A 24,440-nucleotide genomic window follows, 5' to 3' on the forward strand; every position below is an offset into this window, starting at 1 on the left:
CTCCACGGGGGGGGGGGGTTAAAGCTTGCTCAACTAAATACTACCACCGCCTCCACGGGGGGGGGGTTAAAGCTTGCTCAACTCAATACTCCTACCGCCTCCACGGGGGGGGGGGGTTAAAGCTTGCTCAACTCAATACTCCCACCGCCTCCACGGGGGGGGGGGGTTAAAGCTTGCTCAACTCAATACTCCTACCGCCTCCACGGGGGGGGGGGGGGTTAAAGCTTGCTCAACTCAATACTCCCACCGCCTCCACGGGGGGGGGGGGGTTAAAGCTTGCTCAACTCAATACTCCTACCGCCTCCACGGGGGGGGGGGGGTTAAAGCTTGCTCAACTCAATACTCCTACCGCCTCCACGGGGGGGGGGGGTTAAAGCTTGCTCAACTCAATACTCCTACCGCCTCCACGGGGGGGGGGGGTTAAAGCTTGCTCAACTCAATACTCCTACCGCCTCCACGGGGGGGGGGGTTAAAGCTTGCTCAACTCAATACTCCTACCGCCTCCACGGGGGGGGGGGGGGTTAAAGCTTGCTCAACTCAATACTCCCACCGCCTCCACGGGGGGGGGGGGGGGGGGGGTTAAAGCTTGCTCAACTCAATACTCCTACCGCCTCCACGAGGGGGGGGGGTTAAAGCTTGCTCAACTCAATACTCCTACCGCCTCCACGGGGGGGGGGGGGTTAAAGCTTGCTCAACTCAATACTCCCACCGCCTCCACGGGGGGGGGGGTTAAAGCTTGCTCAACTCAATACTCCTACCGCCTCCACGGGGGGGGGGGGTTAAAGCTTGCTCAACTCAATACTCCCACCGCCTCCACGGGGGGGGGGGGGGTTAAAGCTTGCTCAACTCAATACTCCTACCGCCTCCACGGGGGGGGGGGTTAAAGCTTGCTCAACTCAATACTCCCACCGCCTCCACGGGGGGGGGGGGGTTAAAGCTTGCTCAACTCAATACTCCTACCGCCTCCACGGGGGGGGGGGGTTAAAGCTTGCTCAACTCAATACTCCTACCGCCTCCACGGGGGGGGGGGGTTAAAGCTTGCTCAACTCAATACTCCTACCGCCTCCACGAGGGGGGGGGGTTAAAGCTTGCTCAACTCAATACTCCTACCGCCTCCACGGGGGGGGGGTTAAAGCTTGCTCAACTCAATACTCCCACCGCCTCCACGGGGGGGGGGGTTAAAGCTTGCTCAACTCAATACTCCTACCGCCTCCACGGGGGGGGGGGGGTTAAAGCTTGCTCAACTCAATACTCCCACCGCCTCCACGGGGGGGGGGGGTTAAAGCTTGCTCAACTCAATACTCCCACCGCCTCCACGGGGGGGGGGGGGGTTAAAGCTTGCTCAACTCAATACTCCTACCGCCTCCACGGGGGGGGGGGGGTTAAAGCTTGCTCAACTCAATACTCCTACCGCCTCCACGAGGGGGGGGGGGGTTAAAGCTTGCTCAACTCAATACTCCTACCGCCTCCACGAGGGGGGGGGGTTAAAGCTTGCTCAACTCAATACTCCTACCGCCTCCACGAGGGGGGGGGGTTAAAGCTTGCTCAACTCAATCCTCCTACCGCCTCCACGAGGGGGGGGGGGTTAAAGCTTGCTCAACTCAATACTCCTACCGCCTCCACGAGGGGGGGGGGTTAAAGCTTGCTCAACTCAATACTCCTACCGCCTCCACGAGGGGGGGGGGTTAAAGCTTGCTCAACTCAATACTCATACCGCCTCCACGGGGGGGGGGGGGGGGGGGGTTAAAGCTTGCTCAACTCAATACTCCTACCGCCTCCACGGGGGGGGGGGGTTAAAGCTTGCTCAACTCAATACTCATACCGCCTCCACGGGGGGGGGGGGGGTTAAAGCTTGCTCAACTCAATACTCCTACCGCCTCCACGGGGGGGGGGGGGGGGGGGGTTAAAGCTTGCTCAACTCAATACTCCTACCGCCTCCACGGGGGGGGGGGGGGTTAAAGCTTGCTCAACTCAATACTCCTACCGCCTCCACGGGGGGGGGGGGGGTTAAAGCGTGCTCAACTCAATACTCCTACCGCCTCCACGGGGGGGGGGGGGGGGTTAAAGCTTGCTCAACTCAATACTCCTACCGCCTCCACGGGGGGGGGGGGGGGGTTAAAGCTTGCTCAACTCAATACTCCTACCGCCTCCACGGGGGGGGGGGGGGGGGGTTAAAGCTTGCTCAACTCAATACTCCTACCGCCTCCACGGGGGGGGGGGGGGGGGGGTTAAAGCTTGCTCAACTCAATACTCCCACCGCCTCCACGGGGGGGGGGGGGGGGTTAAAGCTTGCTCAACTCAATACTCCTACCGCCTCCACGGGGGGGGGGGGTTAAAGCTTGCTCAACTCAATACTCCCACCGCCTCCACGGGGGGGGGGTTAAAGCTTGCTCAACTCAATACTCCCACCGCCTCCACGGGGGGGGGGGGGTTAAAGCTTGCTCAACTCAATACTCCTACCGCCTCCACGGGGGGGGGGGGGGTTAAAGCTTGCTCAACTCAATACTCCCACCGCCTCCACGGGGGGGGGGGGTTAAAGCTTGCTCAACTCAATACTCCTACCGCCTCCACGGGGGGGGGGGGTTAAAGCTTGCTCAACTCAATACTCCTACCGCCTCCACGGGGGGGGGGGGTTAAAGCTTGCTCAACTCAATACTCCTACCGCCTCCACGGGGGGGGGGGGGGGTTAAAGCTTGCTCAACTCAATACTCCTACCGCCTCCACGGGGGGGGGGGGGTTAAAGCTTGCTCAACTCAATACTCCTACCGCCTCCACGGGGGGGGGGGGGTTAAAGCTTGCTCAACTCAATACTCCCACCGCCTCCACGGGGGGGGGGGGGGGGTTAAAGCTTGCTCAACTCAATACTCCTACCGCCTCCACGAGGGGGGGGGGTTAAAGCTTGCTCAACTCAATACTCCTACCGCCTCCACGGGGGGGGGGGGTTAAAGCTTGCTCAACTCAATACTCCTACCGCCTCCACGGGGGGGGGGGGTTAAAGCTTGCTCAACTCAATACTCCTACCGCCTCCACGGGGGGGGGGGGTTAAAGCTTGCTCAACTCAATACTCCCACCGCCTCCACGGGGGGGGGGGGGGGGTTAAAGCTTGCTCAACTCAATACTCCTACCGCCTCCACGAGGGGGGGGGGTTAAAGCTTGCTCAACTCAATACTCCTACCGCCTCCACGGGGGGGGGGTTAAAGCTTGCTCAACTCAATACTCCCACCGCCTCCACGGGGGGGGGGGGTTAAAGCTTGCTCAACTCAATACTCCCACCGCCTCCACGGGGGGGGGGGGGGGTTAAAGCTTGCTCAACTCAATACTCCTACCGCCTCCACGAGGGGGGGGGGGTTAAAGCTTGCTCAACTCAATACTCCTACCGCCTCCACGAGGGGGGGGGGTTAAAGCTTGCTCAACTCAATACTCCTACCGCCTCCACGAGGGGGGGGGGTTAAAGCTTGCTCAACTCAATCCTCCTACCGCCTCCACGAGGGGGGGGGGTTAAAGCTTGCTCAACTCAATACTCCTACCGCCTCCACGAGGGGGGGGGGTTAAAGCTTGCTCAACTCAATACTCCTACCGCCTCCACGAGGGGGGGGGGTTAAAGCTTGCTCAACTCAATACTCCTACCGCCTCCACGAGGGGGGGGGGTTAAAGCTTGCTCAACTCAATACTCCTACCGCCTCCACGGGGGGGGGGGTTAAAGCTTGCTCAACTCAATACTCCCACCGCCTCCACGGGGGGGGGGGGTTAAAGCTTGCTCAACTCAATACTCCCACCGCCTCCACGGGGGGGGGGGGGGTTAAAGCTTGCTCAACTCAATACTCCTACCGCCTCCACGAGGGGGGGGGTTAAAGCTTGCTCAACTCAATACTCCTACCGCCTCCACGAGGGGGGGGGGTTAAAGCTTGCTCAACTCAATACTCCTACCGCCTCCACGAGGGGGGGGGGTTAAAGCTTGCTCAACTCAATACTCCTACCGCCTCCACGAGGGGGGGGGGTTAAAGCTTGCTCAACTCAATACTCCTACCGCCTCCACGAGGGGGGGGGGTTAAAGCTTGCTCAACTCAATACTCCTACCGCCTCCACGAGGGGGGGGGGGGGTTAAAGCTTGCTCAACTCAATACTCCTACCGCCTCCACGAGGGGGGGGGGGTTAAAGCTTGCTCAACTCAATACTCCCACCGCCTCCACGGGGGGGGGGGGGGGTTAAAGCTTGCTCAACTCAATACTCCCACCGCCTCCACGGGGGGGGGGGGTTAAAGCTTGCTCAACTCAATACTCCCACCGCCTCCACGAGGGGGGGGGGTTAAAGCTTGCTCAACTCAATACTCCTACCGCCTCCACGGGGGGGGGGGGGTTAAAGCTTGCTCAACTCAATACTCCTACCGCCTCCACGGGGGGGGGGGGGGGGGGGTTAAAGCTTGCTCAACTCAATACTCCTACCGCCTCCACGGGGGGGGGGGGGGTTAAAGCTTGCTCAACTCAATACTCCTACCGCCTCCACGGGGGGGGGTTAAAGCTTGCTCAACTCAATACTCCTACCGCCTCCACGGGGGGGGTGGGGGGGGGGGTTAAAGCTTGCTCAACTCAATACTCCTACCGCCTCCACGGGGGGGGGGGGGGGGGGGGGTTAAAGCTTGCTCAACTCAATACTCCTACCGCCTACACGGGGGGGGGGGGGGGGGGTTAAAGCTTGCTCAACTCAATACTCCTACCGCCTCCACGGGGGGGGGGGGGGGGGGTTAAAGCTTGCTCAACTCAATACTCCTACCGCCTCCACGGGGGGGGGGGTTAAAGCTTGCTCAACTCAATACTCCCACCGCCTCCACGGGGGGGGGGGGGGTTAAAGCTTGCTCAACTCAATACTCCTACCGCCTCCACGGGGGGGGGGGGGGTTAAAGCTTGCTCAACTCAATACTCCCACCGCCTCCACGGGGGGGGGGGGTTAAAGCTTGCTCAACTCAATACTCCTACCGCCTCCACGGGGGGGGGGGGTTAAAGCTTGCTCAACTCAATACTCCCACCGCCTCCACGGGGGGGGGGTTAAAGCTTGCTCAACTCAATACTCCTACCGCCTCCACGGGGGGGGGGGGGTTAAAGCTTGCTCAACTCAATACTCCCACCGCCTCCACGGGGGGGGGGGTTAAAGCTTGCTCAACTCAATACTCCTACCGCCTCCACGGGGGGGGGGGTTAAAGCTTGCTCAACTCAATACTCCCACCGCCTCCACGGGGGGGGGGGGTTAAAGCTTGCTCAACTCAATACTCCTACCGCCTCCACGGGGGGGGGGGGGGTTAAAGCTTGCTCAACTCAATACTCCTACCGCCTCCACGGGGGGGGGGGGGTTAAAGCTTGCTCAACTCAATACTCCTACCGCCTCCACGGGGGGGGGGGGGTTAAAGCTTGCTCAACTCAATACTCCTACCGCCTCCACGGGGGGGGGGGGGTTAAAGCTTGCTCAACTCAATACTCCTACCGCCTCCACGGGGGGGGGGGGTTAAAGCTTGCTCAACTCAATACTCCCACCGCCTCCACGGGGGGGGGGGGGGGGGTTAAAGCTTGCTCAACTCAATACTCCTACCGCCTCCACGAGGGGGGGGGGTTAAAGCTTGCTCAACTCAATACTCCTACCGCCTCCACGGGGGGGGGGGTTAAAGCTTGCTCAACTCAATACTCCCACCGCCTCCACGGGGGGGGGGGTTAAAGCTTGCTCAACTCAATACTCCCACCGCCTCCACGGGGGGGGGGGGGGGGTTAAAGCTTGCTCAACTCAATACTCCTACCGCCTCCACGAGGGGGGGGGGTTAAAGCTTGCTCAACTCAATACTCCTACCGCCTCCACGAGGGGGGGGGGTTAAAGCTTGCTCAACTCAATACTCCTACCGCCTCCACGAGGGGGGGGGGTTAAAGCTTGCTCAACTCAATACTCCTACCGCCTCCACGAGGGGGGGGGGTTAAAGCTTGCTCAACTCAATACTCCTACCGCCTCCACGAGGGGGGGGGGGTTAAAGCTTGCTCAACTCAATACTCCTACCGCCTCCACGAGGGGGGGGGGTTAAAGCTTGCTCAACTCAATACTCCTACCGCCTCCACGAGGGGGGGGGGTTAAAGCTTGCTCAACTCAATACTCCTACCGCCTCCACGGGGGGGGGGGGTTAAAGCTTGCTCAACTCAATACTCCCACCGCCTCCACGGGGGGGGGGTTAAAGCTTGCTCAACTCAATACTCCCACCGCCTCCACGGGGGGGGGGGGGTTAAAGCTTGCTCAACTCAATACTCCTACCGCCTCCACGAGGGGGGGGGGTTAAAGCTTGCTCAACTCAATACTCCTACCGCCTCCACGAGGGGGGGGGGTTAAAGCTTGCTCAACTCAATACTCCTACCGCCTCCACGAGGGGGGGGGGTTAAAGCTTGCTCAACTCAATACTCCTACCGCCTCCACGAGGGGGGGGGGTTAAAGCTTGCTCAACTCAATACTCCTACCGCCTCCACGAGGGGGGGGGGTTAAAGCTTGCTCAACTCAATACTCCTACCGCCTCCACGAGGGGGGGGGGGTTAAAGCTTGCTCAACTCAATACTCCTACCGCCTCCACGAGGGGGGGGGGTTAAAGCTTGCTCAACTCAATACTCCCACCGCCTCCACGGGGGGGGGGGGGGGTTAAAGCTTGCTCAACTCAATACTCCCACCGCCTCCACGGGGGGGGGGGGTTAAAGCTTGCTCAACTCAATACTCCTACCGCCTCCACGAGGGGGGGGGGGGGTTAAAGCTTGCTCAACTCAATACTCCTACCGCCTCCACGGGGGGGGGGGGGGGTTAAAGCTTGCTCAACTCAATACTCCCACCGCCTCCACGAGGGGGGGGGGTTAAAGCTTGCTCAACTCAATACTCCCACCGCCTCCACGAGGGGGGGGGGTTAAAGCTTGCTCAACTCAATACTCCCACCGCCTCCACGGGGGGGGGGGGTTAAAGCTTGCTCAACTCAATACTCCTACCGCCTCCACGAGGGGGGGGGGGTTAAAGCTTGCTCAACTCAATACTCCCACCGCCTCCACGGGGGGGGGGGGTTAAAGCTTGCTCAACTCAATACTCCTACCGCCTCCACAAGGGGGGGGGGGGTTAAAGCTTGCTCAACTCAATACTCCTACCGCCTCCACGAGGGGGGGGGGGTTAAAGCTTGCTCAACTCAATACTCCTACCGCCTCCACGGGGGGGGGGGGGTTAAAGCTTGCTCAACTCAATACTCCTACCGCCTCCACGAGGGGGGGGGGGGGGTTAAAGCTTGCTCATTTGTACAGATAATTCCCAAATGACATGATAACGACAACACAAATGGTTGCTAATAACTGAATGACAACTCCGATACAAATCTGCTATTTGACGTCTGCCGTAAGATGTTTTCCACTGAAATAGGAACATTGTGACTTTTGACTACAGTGGTATTATTTTATGTACAAGTACAACTACTGCTGCTACTATTACTAAATTACTGGTGGGTAAATTAAAAATATATTCATCAATATGTAGTAAACATGAACTTTTGCATGGTCTCTGATCCATTCAGGATGTATGACGTAATATTATTCCTTTAAGGTTTCTAAATAAACATATCTAAATAAACATATCTAAATAAACATATCTAAATATACATATAAACATATCTAAATATACATATATACATATCTAAATATACATATCTAAATATGTAAATAAACATATCTAAATATGCATATGTAAATAAACATATCTAAATAAACATATCTAAGTATACATATCTAAATATACATATCTAAATATGTAAATAAACATATCTAAATATACATATCTAACTAAACATATCTAAATATACATATCTAAATAAACATATCTAAATATACATATCTAAATATGTAAATAAACACATCTAAATATACATATCTAACTAAACATATCTAAATATACATATCTAAATAAACATATCTAAATATACATATAGACATATCTAAATAAACATATCTAAATATACATATCTAAATATACATATATACATATCTAAATATCTAAATAAACATATCTAAATAAACATATCTAAATATACATATATACATATCTAACTAAACACATCTAAATATACATACCTAAATATACATATCTAAATATACATATCTAAATATCTAAATATACATATCTACATATACATATATACATATGTTGTTTGCTTATAGGAATGAGCATGAGCAGTGGAAAAGGCTGATATTTAAGAGATCAGCAAGTTGCCCCATTACCTTAATTCAAAGGCTTTTCAGGAATAATATACCTCTAGCTGTATTAACAAAACCTGTGAAAACGAAAACAAAACATGGGTTTTGCAACTACAATACTGCTTGGCCATTAAAGGTAAAAATAATAATATCAAAAGAATTAAAGGTTGTACTTAATTATCACATTAAACTACATGTTCATATTGAAAAGATAAGACTACTTGTCCACTAGTATCTAATTAAGTCTAGTCATCTGACAGAAAGGCAGACAACTACTCTACTGCCTGAGTTGAGTTTTACACTGATGCACCGAGACGATACAAAATGTAAATGATTTTCATGTGCATTTTAAAGAAGGCCCACCACCCACTGCAGGGGAGGAGAATAATAACAGTCATCTTAAATCAATCACTAGCATGGCTAACTGACTGCTCAGACTACTCGTCTGCACAGATCAATATCCTTGCTGGCCATCGTGAGGACTAAACCGCCACCATCAGCAATTTAGAGAGAAAATGTAAAAAGTTCTTAACAAGACAGAACCTGTAGTTTGCTGTAGGTACACTTTCCAATAGACACATGCAAACACAGCATAGAGACAGGCATTGTGTTGATGCAACAACGCTAGATTTATCAAATAGATTCCATCATATTGCATTTATATTAAGAGGAGAAAGGAGAAGGAAAGGCCTACAGCAACAACAGAGATAGAGACTGGAGAGGGAATAGGAGAGAGAGAGAGAGAAAAGGAAAGAGAGAGAGAGAGAGAGAGAGAGAGAGAGAGAGAGAGAGAGAGAGAGAGAGAGAGAAGGAAAGAGAGAGAGAGAAAGAGAGAGAGAGAAAGAGAAGGAGAGGGGGGAAGGAAAGAGAGAGAAAAGGAAAGAGAGAGAGAGAGAGAGACAGAGAGAGAGAGAGAGAGAAAGAGAGAGCGAGAAAGGGAGAGAGCGAGAGGGAGAGAGAGAGAGAGAGAGAGAGAGATAGCGAGAGAGAGAGAGGGAGAGAGAGAGAGAGCGAGAGAGAGAGAGGGAGAGGGAGAGAGAGAGAGGGAGAGAGAGAGAGGGAGAGGGAGAGAGAGAGAGAGAGAGAGAGAGGGAGAGAGAGAGAGAGAGAGAGGGAGAGAGAGAGAGAGCGAGAGAGAGGGAGAGAGAGAGGGAGAGAGAGAGACAGAGAGAGGGGAAGGAAAGCGAGAGAAAAGGAAATAGAGACACAGAGAGAGAGAGAGAGAGGGGGAAGGAAAGAGAGGGGGAAGGAAAGAGAGACAGAGAGAGAGAGAGAGGGAGAGAGAGAGGGAGAGAGCGAGAGAGCGAGAGAGCGAGAGAGCGAGAGAGCGAGAGAGCGAGAGAGCGAGAGAGCGAGAGAGCGAGAGAGAGGGGGGGGAGGAAATATAGAGAAAAGGAAAGAGAGAGAGAGAGAGAGAGAGAGAGAGAGAGAGAGAGAGAGAGAGAGAGAAAGAGAGAGCGAGAAAGGGAGAGAGCGAGGGAGAGAGGGAGAGAGTGAGAGTGAGAGTGAGAGTGAGAGAGGGAGTGAGAGTGAGAGCGAGAGCGAGAGAGAGCGCGAGAGAGAGAGAGAGAGAGAGGGAGAGACAGAGAGAGGGGAAGGAAAGCGAGAGAAAAGGAAATAGAGACACAGAGAGAGAGAGAGAGAGGGGGAAGGAAAGAGAGGGGGAAGGAAAGAGAGAGAGAGAGGGAGAGGGAGAGGGAGAGGGAGAGGGAGAGGGAGAGAGAGAGAGAGAGAGAGAGAGCAAATGCATGTGTGAGAAAAGGCTACAGAAATCCAATAGTGTAACCTCTGTGTGAGCGGCAGTAGTGACCAGTGAAGGACAGAGGAGGAAATCAATAAGAGCTGATTTGCAGAAGCAGGGGGTAGAGATGAGAGGAGGGGAGAAAGAAAGGTGCCTGGAAATAGAGACAGGGACCTCAAGGGAAAAGATAACAGAATCGCTTTCATCAAAATGTGATAAATCCAAGTCTCTTGTATAGGTCACCTGATGGCTCTCTATTTTTATATCAAACAAAATACATAATTAAAATACATAATTAATGGAAGGTAGAGGTTAGGCTGGTGGAGGGTACATTTGTATTTATTTATTGGGACTGAGAGAGATCTTACCTCCGGGCGACATGGATGAGAGGAGGCCGGGAGACAGTAGGCCGTGGACACTGTGGGGAAGAAGCCTGGAGCTTTCCTGCATCGCTACCCCCAGGGAACGCTTGGGTGGTCGGCCAGGCCTGGAGCTGCAGAGAGAGGGAGAGAAGGAGAAGGAGAGGGAGAGAGAAAGAGAGAGAGATAGAGATCACAGTGAATACACAGAAAATGATCTACTATTTAAAAATCTATTACTTAGACCACATAGGCTCACAGTGTAAGAGACCATTGATTGATACATTTACAATGGTTGATTTTATATTTCTCTACATACAGTGGGGAGAACAAGTATTTGATACACTGCCGATTTTGCAGGTTTTCCTACTTACAAAGCATGTAGAGGTCTGTAATATTTATCATAGGTACACTTCAACTGTGAGAGACGGAATCTAAAACAAAAATCCAGAAAATCACATTGTATGATTTTTAAGTAATTAATTTGCATTTTATTGCATGACATAAGTATTTGATACATCAGAAAAGCAGAACTTAATATTTGGTACAGAAACCTTTGTTTGCAATTACAGAGATCATACGTTTCCTGGAGTTCTTGACCAGGTTTGCACACACTGCAGCAGGGATTTTGGCCCACTCCTCCATACAGACCTTCTCCAGATCCTTCAGGTTTCGCGGCTGTCGCTGGGCAATACGGACTTTCAGCTCCCTCCAAAGATTTTCTATTGGGTTCAGGTCTGGAGACTGGCTAGGCCACTCCAGAACCTTGAGATGCTTCTTACGGAGCCACTCCTTAGTTTCCCTGGCTGTGTGTTTCGGGTCGTTGTCATGCTGGAAGACCCAGCCACGACCCATCTTCAATGCTCTTACTGAGGGAAGGAGGTTGTTGGCCAAGATCTCGCGATACATGGCCCCATCCATCCTCCCCTCAATACGGTGCAGTCGCCCTGTCCCCTTTGCAGAAAAGCATCCCCAAAGAATGATGTTTCCACCTCCATGCTTCACGGTTGGGATGGTGTTCTTGGGGTTGTACTCATCCTTCTTCTTCCTCCAAACACGTCGAGTGGAGTTTAGACCAAAAAGCTCAATTTTTGTCTCATCAGACCACATGACCTTCTCCCATTCTTCCTCTGGATCATCCAGATGGTCATTGGCAAACTTCAGACGGGCCTGGACATGCCCTGGCTTGAGCAGGAGGACCTTGCGTGCGCTGCAGTATTTTAATCCATGACTGCATAGTGTGTTACTAATGGTTTTCTTTGAGACTGTGGTCCCAGCTCTCTTCAGGTCATTGACCAGGTCCTGCCGTGTAGTTCTGGGCTGATCCCTCACCTTCCTCATGATCATTGATGCCCCACGAGGTGAGATCTTGCATGGAGCCCCAGACCGAGGATGATTGACCGTCATCTTGAACTTCTTCCATTTTCTAATAATTGCGCCAACAGTTGTTGCCTTCTCACCAAGCTGCTTGCCTATTGTCCTGTAGCCCATCCCAGCCTTGTGCAGGTCTACAATTTTATCCCTGATGTCCTTACACAGCTCTCTGGTCTTGGCCATTGTGGAGAGGTTGGAGTCTGTTTGATTGAGTGTGTGGACAGGTGTCTTTTATACAGGTAACGAGTTCAAACAGGTGCAGTTAATACAGGTAATGAGTGGAGAACAGGAGGGCTTCTTAAAGAAAAACTAACAGGTCTGTGAGAGCCGGAATTCTTACTGGTTGGAAGGTGATCAAATACTTATGTCTTGCAATAAAATGCAAATTAATTACTTAAAAATCATACAATGTGATTTTCTGGATTTTTGTTTTAGATTCCGTCTCTCACAGTTGAAGTGTACCTATGATAAAAATTACAGACCTCTACATGCTTTGTAAGTAGGAAAACCTGCAAAATCGGCAGTGTATCAAATACTTGTTCTCCCCACTGTACGTAGCAAACATACGTAGCAAGCGTGATATGAAAATTGTATCACATTCTCTATCATTTAAATTGACAACAATAGACACTAAGAGATGGAAATGATACGTTAAAGACAATACTTTCCTCCTGGCTACCCCAACCCCGGCCAACAGCTTCGCACCCCCCGCAGCTACTTGCCCAAGCATCCCCAGCTTCTCCTTCACCCAAATCCAGATAGCAGATGTTCAGAAAGAGCTGCAAAACCTGGACCCGTACAAATCAGCTGGGCTAGACAATCTGGACCTTTTCTTTCAAAAATGATCCGCCGCCATTGTTGCAACCCCTATTACCAGTCTGTTCAACCTCTCTTTCGTATCGTCCGAGATCCCTAAAGATTGGAGAGCTGACGCGGTCATCCCCCTCTTCAAAAGAGGTGACACTCTAGACCCAAACTGTTATAGACCTATATCCATCCTGCCCTGCCTTTCTAAAGTCTTCGAAAGCCAAGTTAATAAACAGATCACTGACCATTTCGAATTCCACCGTACCTTCTCCGCTGTGCAATCCGGTTTCCGATCTGGTCACAGCTGCACCTCAGCCACGCTCAAGGTACTAAACAATATCATAACCGCCATCGATAAAAGACAGTACTGTGCGGCCGACTTCATCGACCTGGCCAAGGCTTTCGACTCTGTCAATCACCGTATCCTTATCGGCAGACTCAACAGCGTTGGTTTCTCAAATGACTGCCTCGCCTGGTTCACCAACTACTTCTCAGACAGAGTTCAGTGTGTCAAATTGGAGGGCCAGTTGTCCGGATCTCTGGCAGTCTCTATGGGGGTACCACAGGGTTCAATTCTCGGGCCGACTATTTTCTCTGTATATATCAACGATGTCGCTCTTGCTGCGGGTGATTCCCTGATCCACCTCTACGCAGACAACACCATTCTGTATACATCTGGCCCTTCTTTGGACACTGTGTTAACTAACCTCCAAACGAGCTTCAATGCCATACAACACTCCTTCCGTGGCCTCCGACTGCTCTTAAATGCTAGTAAAACTAAATGCATGCTTTTCAACCGCTCGCTGCCCGCACCCGCCCGCCCGAGTAGCATCACTACTCTGGACGGTTCTGACTCAGAATATATGAACAACTACACATGCCTAGGTGTCTGGCTAGACTGTAAACTCTCCTTCCAGACTCATATTAAACATCTCCAATCCAAAATCAAATCTAGAATTTGCTTCCTATTTCGTAACAAAGCCTCCTTCACTCACACCGCCAAACATACCCTCGTAAAACTGACGATCCTACCGATCCTAAACTTCGGCGAAGTCATTTACAAAATAGCTTCCAATACTCTACTCAGCAAACTGGATGCAGTCTATCACAGTGTCATCCGTTTTGTCACCAAAGCCCCTTATACCACCCACCACTGCGACCTGTATGCTCTAGTCGGCTGGCCCTCGCTACATATTCGTCGCCAGACCCACTGGCTCCAGGTCATCTATAAGTCTCTGCTAGGTAAAGCTCCGCCTTAACTCAGCTCACCGGTCATGATAACTACACCCACCCGTAGCACGCGCTCCAGCAGGTATATCTCACTGGTCACGATAACAACACCCACCCGTAGCACGCGCTCCAGCAGGTATATCTCACTGGTCACGATAACAACACCCACCCGTAGCACGCGCTCCAGCAGGTATATCTCACTGGTCACGATAACAACACCCACCCGTAGCACACGCTCCAGCAGGTATATCTCACTGGTCACGATAACAGCACCCACCCGTAGCACACGCTCCAGCAGGTATATCTCACTGGTCACGATAACAACACCCACCCGTAGCACGTGCTCCAGCAGGTATATCTCACTGGTCACGATAACAACACCCACCCGTAGCACGCGCTCCAGCAGGTATATCTCACTGGTCACGATAACAACACCCACCCGTAGCACACGCTCCAGCAGGTATATCTCACTGGTCACGATAACAACACCCACCCGTAGCACGCGCTCCAGCAGGTATATCTCACTGGTCACGATAACAACACCCACCCGTAGCACGCGCTCCAGCAGGTATATCTCACTGGTCACGATAACAACACCCACCCGTAGCACGCGCTCCAGCAGGTATATCTCACTGGTCACGATAACAACACCCACCCGTAGCACGCGCTCCAGCAGGTATATCTCACTGGTCACGACAACAACACCCACCCGTAGCACGCGCTCCAGCAGGTATATCTCACTGGTCACGATAACAACACCCACCCGTAGCACACGCTCCAGCAGGTATATCTCACTGGTCACCATAACAACACCCACCCGTAGCACACGCTCCAGCAGGTATATCTCACTGGTCACCATAACAACACCCACCCGTAGCACGCGCTCCAGCAGGTATATCTCACTGGTCACGATAACAACACCCACCCGTAGCACACGCTCCAGCAGGTATATCTCACTGGTCACGATAACAACACCCATCCGTAGCACGCGCTCCAGCAAGTATATCTCACTGGTCACGATAACAACACCCACCCGTAGCACGCGCTCCAGCAGGTATATCTCACTGGTCACGATAACAACACCCACCCATAGCACGCGCTCCAGCAGGTATATCTCACTGGTCACGATAACAACACCCACCCGTAGCACACGCTCCAGCAGGTATATCTCACTGGTCACGATAACAACACCCACCCGTAGCACGCGCTCCAGCAGGTATATCTCACTGGTCACGATAACAACACCCACCCGTAGCACGTGCTCCAGCAGGTATATCTCACTGGTCACGATAACAACACCCACCCGTAGCACGCGCTCCAGCAGGTATATCTCACTGGTCGTCCGCAAAGCCAACACCTCCTTTGGCCGCCTTTCCTTCCAGTTCTCTGCTGCCAATGACTGGAATGAATTGCAAAAATCGCTGAAGCTAGAGACTTATATTTCCCTCACTAACTTTAAACATCAGATATCTGAGCAGCTAACCGATCGCTGCAGCTGTACATAGCCCATCTGTAAATAGCCCACCCAATCTACCTACCTCATCCCCATATTGTTTTTATTTACTTTTCTGCTCTTTTGCACACCAGTATTTCTACTTGCACATCATCATCTGCTCATCTATCACTCCAGTGTTCATTTGCTAAATTGTAATTACTTCGCTACTATGGCCTAATCATTGCCTTACCTCCTCACACCATTTGCACACACTGTATATAGACTTTCTTTTTTTTTCTATTGTGCTATTGACTGTATGTTTGTTTATTCCATGTGTAACTGTGTTGTTTCTGTCACACTGCTTTGCTTTATCTTGGCCAGGTCGCAGTTGTAAATGAGAACTTGTTCTCAATTAGCCTACCTGGTTAAATAAAGGTGAAAGGTGAAAATAAATTCAGATAATTCCAGGACAATTGCTAGTCTAATTTCTATGAATTATTGTTGCGCCTATAAAACCCCACAACGTTATTCCTTATTTTTCAGATATTTGAAGCCTCATAAGACCTTAACTATGTTAGTCTCCTCCTCTCGTCACTCACCCCCCCGTCCACCCGTACCCCTGTACCCCGTCCCCTCTTCCTCCCGTCCCTTCGTCCTCCCTTCCCCTCGCCCTCCCGTCCCCTCTTCCTCCCGTCCCCTCTTCCTCCCGTCCCTTCGTCCCTTCGTCCTCCCGTCCCCTCTTCCTCCCATCCCCTCTTCCTCCCGTCCCCTCATCCTCCTGTCCCCTCGTCCTCCCATCCCCCCATCCTCCCATCCCCTCGTCCTCCCGTCCCCCCATCCTCCCATCCCCCCATCCTCCCATCCCCTCGTCCTCCCGTCCCCCCATCCTCCCGTCCCCTCATCCTCCCGTACCCTCGTCCTCCCATCCCCCCTTCCCCGTCCCCCCGTCCCACTCTGGGGGGATTAGACAGAGACAGCAGGTAGACAGAGATCCTCTCCACTGATAACACAGGACACACACAAAAGCTTGATAATAATCACCTCAAACACATATGCCTTGAAGTGCACAGGGGACATAGCATATGCCAGCAAGGCCATATCTGATAAGGGGTCGCCAGCGTTCAGACACATTGTTTCAGGGTTTGGTGTCTGACGCTGTAACATCAGACTGAGATTCCTTCCCTCTGGGGTCAGGAAGTGAGAAGCTAGTCAAACCGTTCCTTACGTTACACAACCCCTCACACACACACACCCTTCCTCACTTCACAACAGTAGACTGTCAAAGAGTGTACTGGACTGATAGGGTGTTTCTGTCGCAGAGACAGACATGTATGTGACAGGCTGAATGAAGTAGGCTATAGGGGGGTGGGGGGGTGCTTGAAAAGAAAAATGCTAATTGACCAGCGTCCAGGAACAATAACAACAAAAAAACGCTGTGTTGTTGCCTCATTCTGTATTTCATTAATATTGCAATGGCTACAAACACAAACAAGACCACAGAGCAATCAGCATACAAGTAAAAGGAGGGGGGTGTTCAATATGGGAACAAATCAGCGCAGTCTTCAGAGACGTGGTTGAAAAAGCTGCACTAGACGCTCCAGATGCCACTACACTTGGCTGGCCTGGGATCCGCTTTAAAGTACAAAAGACGCAGAGAAGACTTGAACGGAGAACAGAGGACAGAAAGAAAAAAACCTTGGAGAGACAAATGGAAGGCTCTTATCGGTGTTCCAAACAGAGTGTTGCCATTAGAACAAAGCCCATTCGCTGTGAAGCGTCCGTCTCTCTCTCTCGTTCGCCGTGCCCCACTCTCTCTGTTCAACACAAAGGCATTCACTCACAAGCTGCCACAACAGTCCATTTTGATTCAGCTGTTTGTTCATTCCCCTTTAATGTCTTGTTCTTCTCTTTTCTCTGGCCAGTTTATTCTGTTTTAAGTATGATTCACCTGAACATTCACAGTCAGAGTAGCCAAGGACTCAAGAGTTGGAGGAGTCACTCACCTCAATAGAAAATAAAGTAACTTAAAAACATTTTTCTTTTAAATTAAATAGTAACTTGTAAATGTTGATATGGGTCAGAACACGAGGTGTTTGTCAAGGAACAGTTTACTGGTCTTCCACAGAAAATGACCCAGATTACCGAAAGTTACTGTACTGCTACAGCACGGCAGAACTAGTGAGCTCTCCTACAGTACGACAGAACCAGGGAACTCTGCTACAGTACGACAGAACCAGGGAACTCTCCTACAGTACGACAGAACCAGGGAAATCTGCTACAGTACGACAGAACTAGTGAGCTCTGCTACAGTACGACAGAACTAGTGAGCTCTGCTACAGTACGACAGAACTAGTGAGCTCTGCTACAGTACGACAGAATCAGGGAGCTCTGCTACAGTACGACAGAACTAGTGAGCTCTGCTACAGTACGACAGAACTAGTGAGCTCTGCTACAGTACGACAGAACTAGTGAGTTCTGCTACAGTACGACAGAACTAGTGAGTTCTGCTACAGTACGACAGAACCAGGGAGCTCTGCTACAGTACGACAGAACTAGTGAGTTCTGCTACAGTAAGACAGAACTAGTGAGTTCTGCTACAGTACGACAGAACTAGTGAGTTCTGCTACAGTACGACAGAACTAGTGAGCTCTGCTACAGTACGACAGAACTAGTGAGTTCTGCTACAGTACGACAGAACTAGTGAGCTCTGCTACAGTAGGACAGAACTAGTGAGCTCTGCTACAGTAGGACAGAACTAGTGAGCTCTGCTACAGTACGACAGAACCAGGGAGCTCTGCTACAGTACGACAGAACTTGTGAGCTCTGCTACAGTACGACAGAACTAGTGAACTCTGCTACAGTACGACAGAACCAGGGAGCTCTGCTACAGTACGACAGAACTAGTGAGTTCTGCTACAGTACGGCAGAACTAGTGAGCTCTGCTACAGTACAACAGAACTAGTGAACTCTGCTACAGTACAACAGAACTAGTGAACTCTGCTACAGTACGACAGAACTAGTGAGCTCTGCTACAGTACGACAGAACCAGGGAACTCTGCTACAGTACGACAGAACTAGTGAGCTCTGCTACAGTACGACAGAACTAGTGAGCTCTGCTACAGTACGGCAGAACTAGTGAGTTCTGCTACAGTACGACAGAACTAGTGAGCTCTGCTACAGTACGACAGAACTAGTGAGCTCTGCTACAGCACAACAGAACTAGTGAACTCTGCTACAGCACAACAGAACTAGTGAGCTCTGCTACAGTACGACAGAACCAGGGAGCTCTGCTACAGTACGACAGAACTAGTGAGCTCTGCTACAGTACGACAGAACTAGTGAGCTCTGCTACAGTACGGCAGAACTAGTGAGTTCTGCTACAGTACGACAGAACTAGTGAGCTCTGCTACAGTACAACAGAACTAGTGAGCTCTGCTACTGTACTCCACTGTGTGTAAAATTCTCTATTGACTGGACTGCAATTCCAATCGATGATAAACTTCATGTGACCCTCAATCTGTTACACCAGGGAGGTGGCAGCAATGATCACACCCCCTTCTGCACTCACCCTCAACCCCCTTCACCCCCTTCCATCCACCTTCCTTCCTTCCCCACCTCTCCCACAGTCATACCCCTCATGACGTGTTGGCTGTCTGCGTGAGCTACGTTCAGAAAATGCACAGCACTCACAATTGTCACTTTACTAATCTAATTGAAAACTATGAACAGCCAAGCGTGTAAAAAGAAGAAAGCAAAAAGAGTTCTCAACATGAATCACTTTAGCGGTTGTAGTGAGCCTTTAACAGGGAACGCTCAATGAAGTTACTGTAGTGTATCAACGTCAGCCTGGCTTACTGCTCCACAGAGTCTGCAGGGCCCTGTCAGCTCACCATAGAGCAGGGCCCTGTCAGCTCACCATAGCGCAGGGCCCTGTCAGCTCACCATAGAGCAGGGCCCTGTCAGCTCACCATAGAGCAGGTTCCTGTCAGCTCACCATAGTGCAGGGCCCTGTCAGCTCACCATAGAGCAGGGCCCTGTCAGCTCACCATAGAGCAGGGCCCTGTCAGCTCACCATAGCGCAGGGCCCTGTCAGCTCACCATAGAGCAGGGCCCTGTCAGCTCACCATAGAGCAGGGCCCTGTCAGCTCACCATAGAGCAGGGCCCTGTCAGCTCAACATAGAGCAGGGCCCTGTCAGCTCACCATAGAGCAGGGCCCTGTCAGCTCACCATAGAGCAGGGCCCTGTCAGCTCACCATAGAGCAGGGCCCTGTCAGCACACCATAGCGCAGGGCCCTGTCAGCTCACCATAGCGCAGGGCCCTGTCAGCTCACCATAGCGCAGGGCCCTGTCAGCTCACCATAGCGCAGGGCCCTGTCAGCTCACCATAGAGCAGGGCCCTGTCAGCTCACCATAGCGCAGGGCCCTGTCAGCTCACCATAGCACAGGGCCCTGTCAGCTCACCATAGCGCAGGGCCCTGTCAGCTCACCATAGAGCAGGGCCCTGTCAGCTCACCATAGAGCAGGGCCCTGTCAGCTCACCATAGAGCAGGGCCCTGTCAGCTCACCATAGAGCAGGGCCCTGTCAGCTCACCATAGAGCAGGGCCCTGTCAGCTCACCATAGAGCAGGGCCCTGTCAGCTCACCATAGAGCAGGGCCCTGTCAGCTCACCATAGCGCAGGGCCCTGTCAGCTCACCATAGCGCAGGGCCCTGTCAGCTCACCATAGCGCAGGGCCCTGTCAGCTCACCATAGCGCAGGGCCCTGTCAGCTCACCATAGCGCAGGGCCCTGTCAGCTCACCATAGCGCAGGGCCCTGTCAGCTCACCATAGCGCAGGGCCCTGTCAGCTCACCATAGCGCAGGGCCCACAGTTTTTAAACTGTGTAATTAAGTCACTATGGAGGTTCCAGATGTTCAGTCTTTGCTTATTTCATTTTCATACATTAGAGATTTTTTTCAGAGAGTTTGCTGAGTACGGAGTACATTCATATTCAGATATCCTGTACATACTCACATACAATATTTATTTTGTTGGGGGGGAGGGTGGGATTGTTTATTTTCGTCCTTGAGTTACCTTGGACCTTAACATTTTCTAGGAGTGTGCATAGACTTTACAATAATAGAGAATAATAAATGAATGGATGTGACTACATAAGCCGGCCTTACACGTCCAAGTGTTGTAATTAACTTCAAAATACGATAAAGGTATTTATTAGGTCATCAGGTACTGTTGCCATAGAGACAATATTATGGGATAGTAATTTGTCTAACCGCCCAGAAGTGCAGGAACAACCACCTCTACAGTAAATTCACAGACAAGGGTGTTGTAATACAGTGCAGGCCTACTGTATATGACACAGAAAGAACTACTTCAGATATGTTATTCATATATTCTGTCTTGTAATTTATGGCTTATAGGAAAAACGGAGGTCCCTTCCACCTGTGTCTTCCATCACACTGGTAAATGATGATGACATAAGCGGAACACCTGATACTGAAGATGAGACTAATTCACTGGAGAGAAGATAATTAGCTAAAATGACAATTAAATGTTTCTGATGTGCTCAGTGCAATTAATTTCATACTTAAATAAATTACCTTTTAATCAAATTGGCCACCATTTTGCCATAACATTACAGGGAAGTTTATATTTGTTTAAAACAAACTACACTATAATTTGCAGACTACTCTACTGTGTTACGGGCCTAATAATGCATAAACCAAATTATGAGAATGTTATGTTTGGTTTGTGTCCCTCAAAAAGAGAGTCTCTTGAGAACCCATTAATAACCAGAACGTTCCGATAACGTGTGGAAACTTCCGGAGAGGAAGGGGATTTATAAAACACTGTTGAAACCTTTTGAGCAGATTAACCAGACGTTTCCTTCAACGTCTTAAATGAGAGAGGGCTTCCTTTGGAGGGTGGATTGTTTTCCATACACATAGCTGATTGTTGAAGTAAAGGAATGGAAGTAAAGAAATGGTCCCTTTTTTTTGTCTGGAGTGGCCAACTTATTCCCCTCTCGCTCACCCGTGTCATTTCTTTTGCGGAGCGATTGTGTGCCAACTTGACCTTTTCCCTCAGGAGACTGGAACTATTTTCTTATTTGGCTCCACTTTTACTGAGCAGTGTGTTCCTGCCACTCTTTCCTAGCTGGCAGCAGGTGCTTCCTTGTATAAGCTGGTCCTGCTGACTATCTTTACTCTGACTTCAAGAGCAGAATTTGCATCAAATGTCCCAATGCGACAAAGGGCCTAAATGAGATACACTGTAGAGCAATACAGTTCTGCAGAGCCCGGTCCCTCCATGTCCTGTGTAAACCTTTATGCTCTGCTTCAGCCATGGAGGTAGAAACTTGTGCTGGTATTCAATCAAACTGTGGATTGATTTTATATTGCTCCAAATGAATTATGTAATTACAAAGACAATGTTTTGGGGTTAAATACTTGACTTCCGTATTTTTGGAATGCAGTAGTGAAAGTGTTATGTTTCCTAACAGCGTTTACTTTTCCATATTCACCAAAAATAATGTAGAAATGCTGAATATGATTTTCAAGCCCACATGTTCCCCCTGTCCACCATGCACTAGGAGTCAGCTAGGTGGTTGTAAACTGCAGAGCATCTCCCCTCACATCCAGATGCACTCACTCCCACCGGGAATACTGAACCACAAACAGCCTCATTGGTGGGCATAATACCCATTCCAGCTGCTATGCACCTCCATGTTTGCCCTCTCTGAAGCAAAGGCACACACACACACACACACACACACACACACACACACACACACACACACACACACACACACACACACACACACACACACACACACACACACACACACACACACACACACACACACACACACACACACAAACACACAAACACGCCCTTAGAGGGTTCCACCGGGCAGAAGGAACAGATGGCTGTGAAAAGTCATTCACACGTTCCCGCACGTTTCACTCACCAGAAAAGAAAAACCCTGGCAATGCTCTCATCCAATCATTACCCTCAACTCTCAGGCGGCATCACTGCCTCTCCTGGAGACGACTTAAAGTGGGTTACTAAGCAATTTCTAGTCCAAACGAAAATGCCGCAAACGTGCCCTTGACATTTTTAAAACCGGTTAATTAAATATTCAAAGTAATCAGATACCTGCTCGTCTTGCAGCGACAATAGAGGATGGGGCCTGAGCCAGAGCCTGGGTTAACCTGCTACTCCAGGAAGACCATCCTCTCAATATGACTGATGACCACACCCACTCTTCTCAATGACAAAGGCCAGAGAGTGTTGGCCAATATCTGTGGAGAGCTTTGTTGTGAGTGGATGGCACCATGCTGCACTAACCACTTGTGTTCACTTCAAACAAAGACATTTGTCATACACAAACTTGTGGAGGCTGGTGGTGGTGGGAAGTGGTTGGAGAACGGGCCTAACTAACTATCTGATTTCTAAAATGTTAAATGGGAAATTGTTTTAACAGCAACAAAGATGGCAGCCTGCAAATAAAAAATTACAAGTCAGGGTGCCTTTGAAGATATTTAATTAAAATCTAATCCTGCATTCTTAAAGGCTCACATAAATTAAGCTGTCAGTCAGGAGATTTATGCATTCACATTTGCATATTGCATACAATTCATCAATTACTCATGTTTGAGAGGCCTGCATATCCCAGGGAGAGAGAGGCTGCCAGTGTGCCAGCACAGTGAGAACGAGGGAAAGACAGTGAGAGAGACGGAGAGAGGGAGAGGTGGGGCCGACCCATTGATGCCCAGAAGAAGTCAGTCTCCATATGGCCACACACTCAACTCAAACTGCTGAAACCTCCCTATGCCCATCCCACATATATGAAACCTCCCTATGCCCATTCCACATATATAAAACCTCCCTATGCCCATCCCACATATATAAACCGCCCTATGCCCATCCCACATATATAAACCTCCCTATGCCCATCCCACATATATAAAACCTCCCTATGCCCATCCCACATATATAAAACCTCCATATGCCCATTCCACATATATAAACCTCCCTATGCCCATTCCACATATATAAAACCTCCATATGCCCATTCCACATATATAAAACCTCCCTATGCCCATCCCACATATATAAAATCTCCCTATGCCCATCCCACATATATAAAACCTCCCTATGCCCATCCCACATATATAAAATCTCCCTATGCCCATCCCACATATATAAAACCTCCATATGCCCATCCCACGTATATAAAACCTCCCTATGCCCATCCCACATATATTAAACCTCCATATGCCCATCCCACATATATAAACCTCCCTATGCCCATTCCACATATACAAAACCTCCCTATGCCCATTCCACATATATAAAACCTCCTATGCCCATCCCACATATATAAAACCTCCCTATGCCCATCCCACATATATAAACCTCCTATGTCCATCCCACATATATAAATCTCCCTATGCCCATCCCACATATATAAACCTCCCTATGCCCATCCCACATATATAAACCTCCCTATGCCCATCCCACATATATAAACCTCCCTATGCCCATCCCACATATATAAACCTCCCTATGCCCATCCCACATATAAAACCTCCCTATGCCCATCCCACATATAAAACCTCCCTATGCCCATCCCACATATAAAACCTCCCTATGCCCATCCCACATATAAAACCTCCCTATGCCCATCCCACATATAAAACCTCCCTATGCCCATCCCACATATAAAACCTCCCTATGCCCATCCCACATATATAAACCTCCCTATGCCCATCACACATATATAAACCTCCCTATGCCCATCCCACATACAGTGGGGAGAACAAGTATTTGATACACTGTCAATTTTGCAGGTTCTCCTACTTACAAAGCATGTAGAGGTCTGTAATTTTTATCATAGGTACACTTCAACTGTGAGAGACGGAATCTAAAACAAAAATCCAGAAAATCACATTGTATGATTTTTAAGTAATTAATTTGCATTTTATTGCATGACATAAGTATTTGATCACCTACCAACCAGTAAGAATTCCGGCTCTCACAGACCTGTTCGTTTTTCTTTAAGAAGCCCTCCTGTTCTCCACTCATTACCTGTATTAACTGCACCTGTTTGAACTCGTTACCTGTATAAAAGACACCTGTCCACACACTCAATCAAACAGACTCCAACCTCTCCACAATGGCCAAGACAAGAGAGCTGTGTAAGGACATCAGGGATAAAATTGTAGACCTGCACAAGGCTGGGATGGGCTACAGG

At 50.2% G+C, this 24,440-nt stretch overlaps 1 protein-coding gene across 8 annotated transcripts in view; it reads right to left on the reverse strand.

The window, feature by feature from the left end:
* The window catches only part of LOC139552705 (dachshund homolog 2-like), a 282,108-nt gene that overhangs the window by 147,640 nt on the left and 110,028 nt on the right, over positions 1–24,440 (reverse strand). For all 8 annotated transcript variants that reach the window (XM_071364709.1, XM_071364708.1, XM_071364705.1 and 5 more), the window contains exon 2: positions 10,347–10,471. In XM_071364709.1, the coding sequence (XP_071220810.1) occupies positions 10,347–10,471 (125 nt within the window). The remainder of the gene's footprint in view (positions 1–10,346; positions 10,472–24,440) is intronic.

This window comes from Salvelinus alpinus, chromosome 24 (genome assembly GCF_045679555.1).
Source record: "Salvelinus alpinus chromosome 24, SLU_Salpinus.1, whole genome shotgun sequence".
Lineage (NCBI taxonomy): Eukaryota > Metazoa > Chordata > Actinopteri > Salmoniformes > Salmonidae > Salvelinus > Salvelinus alpinus.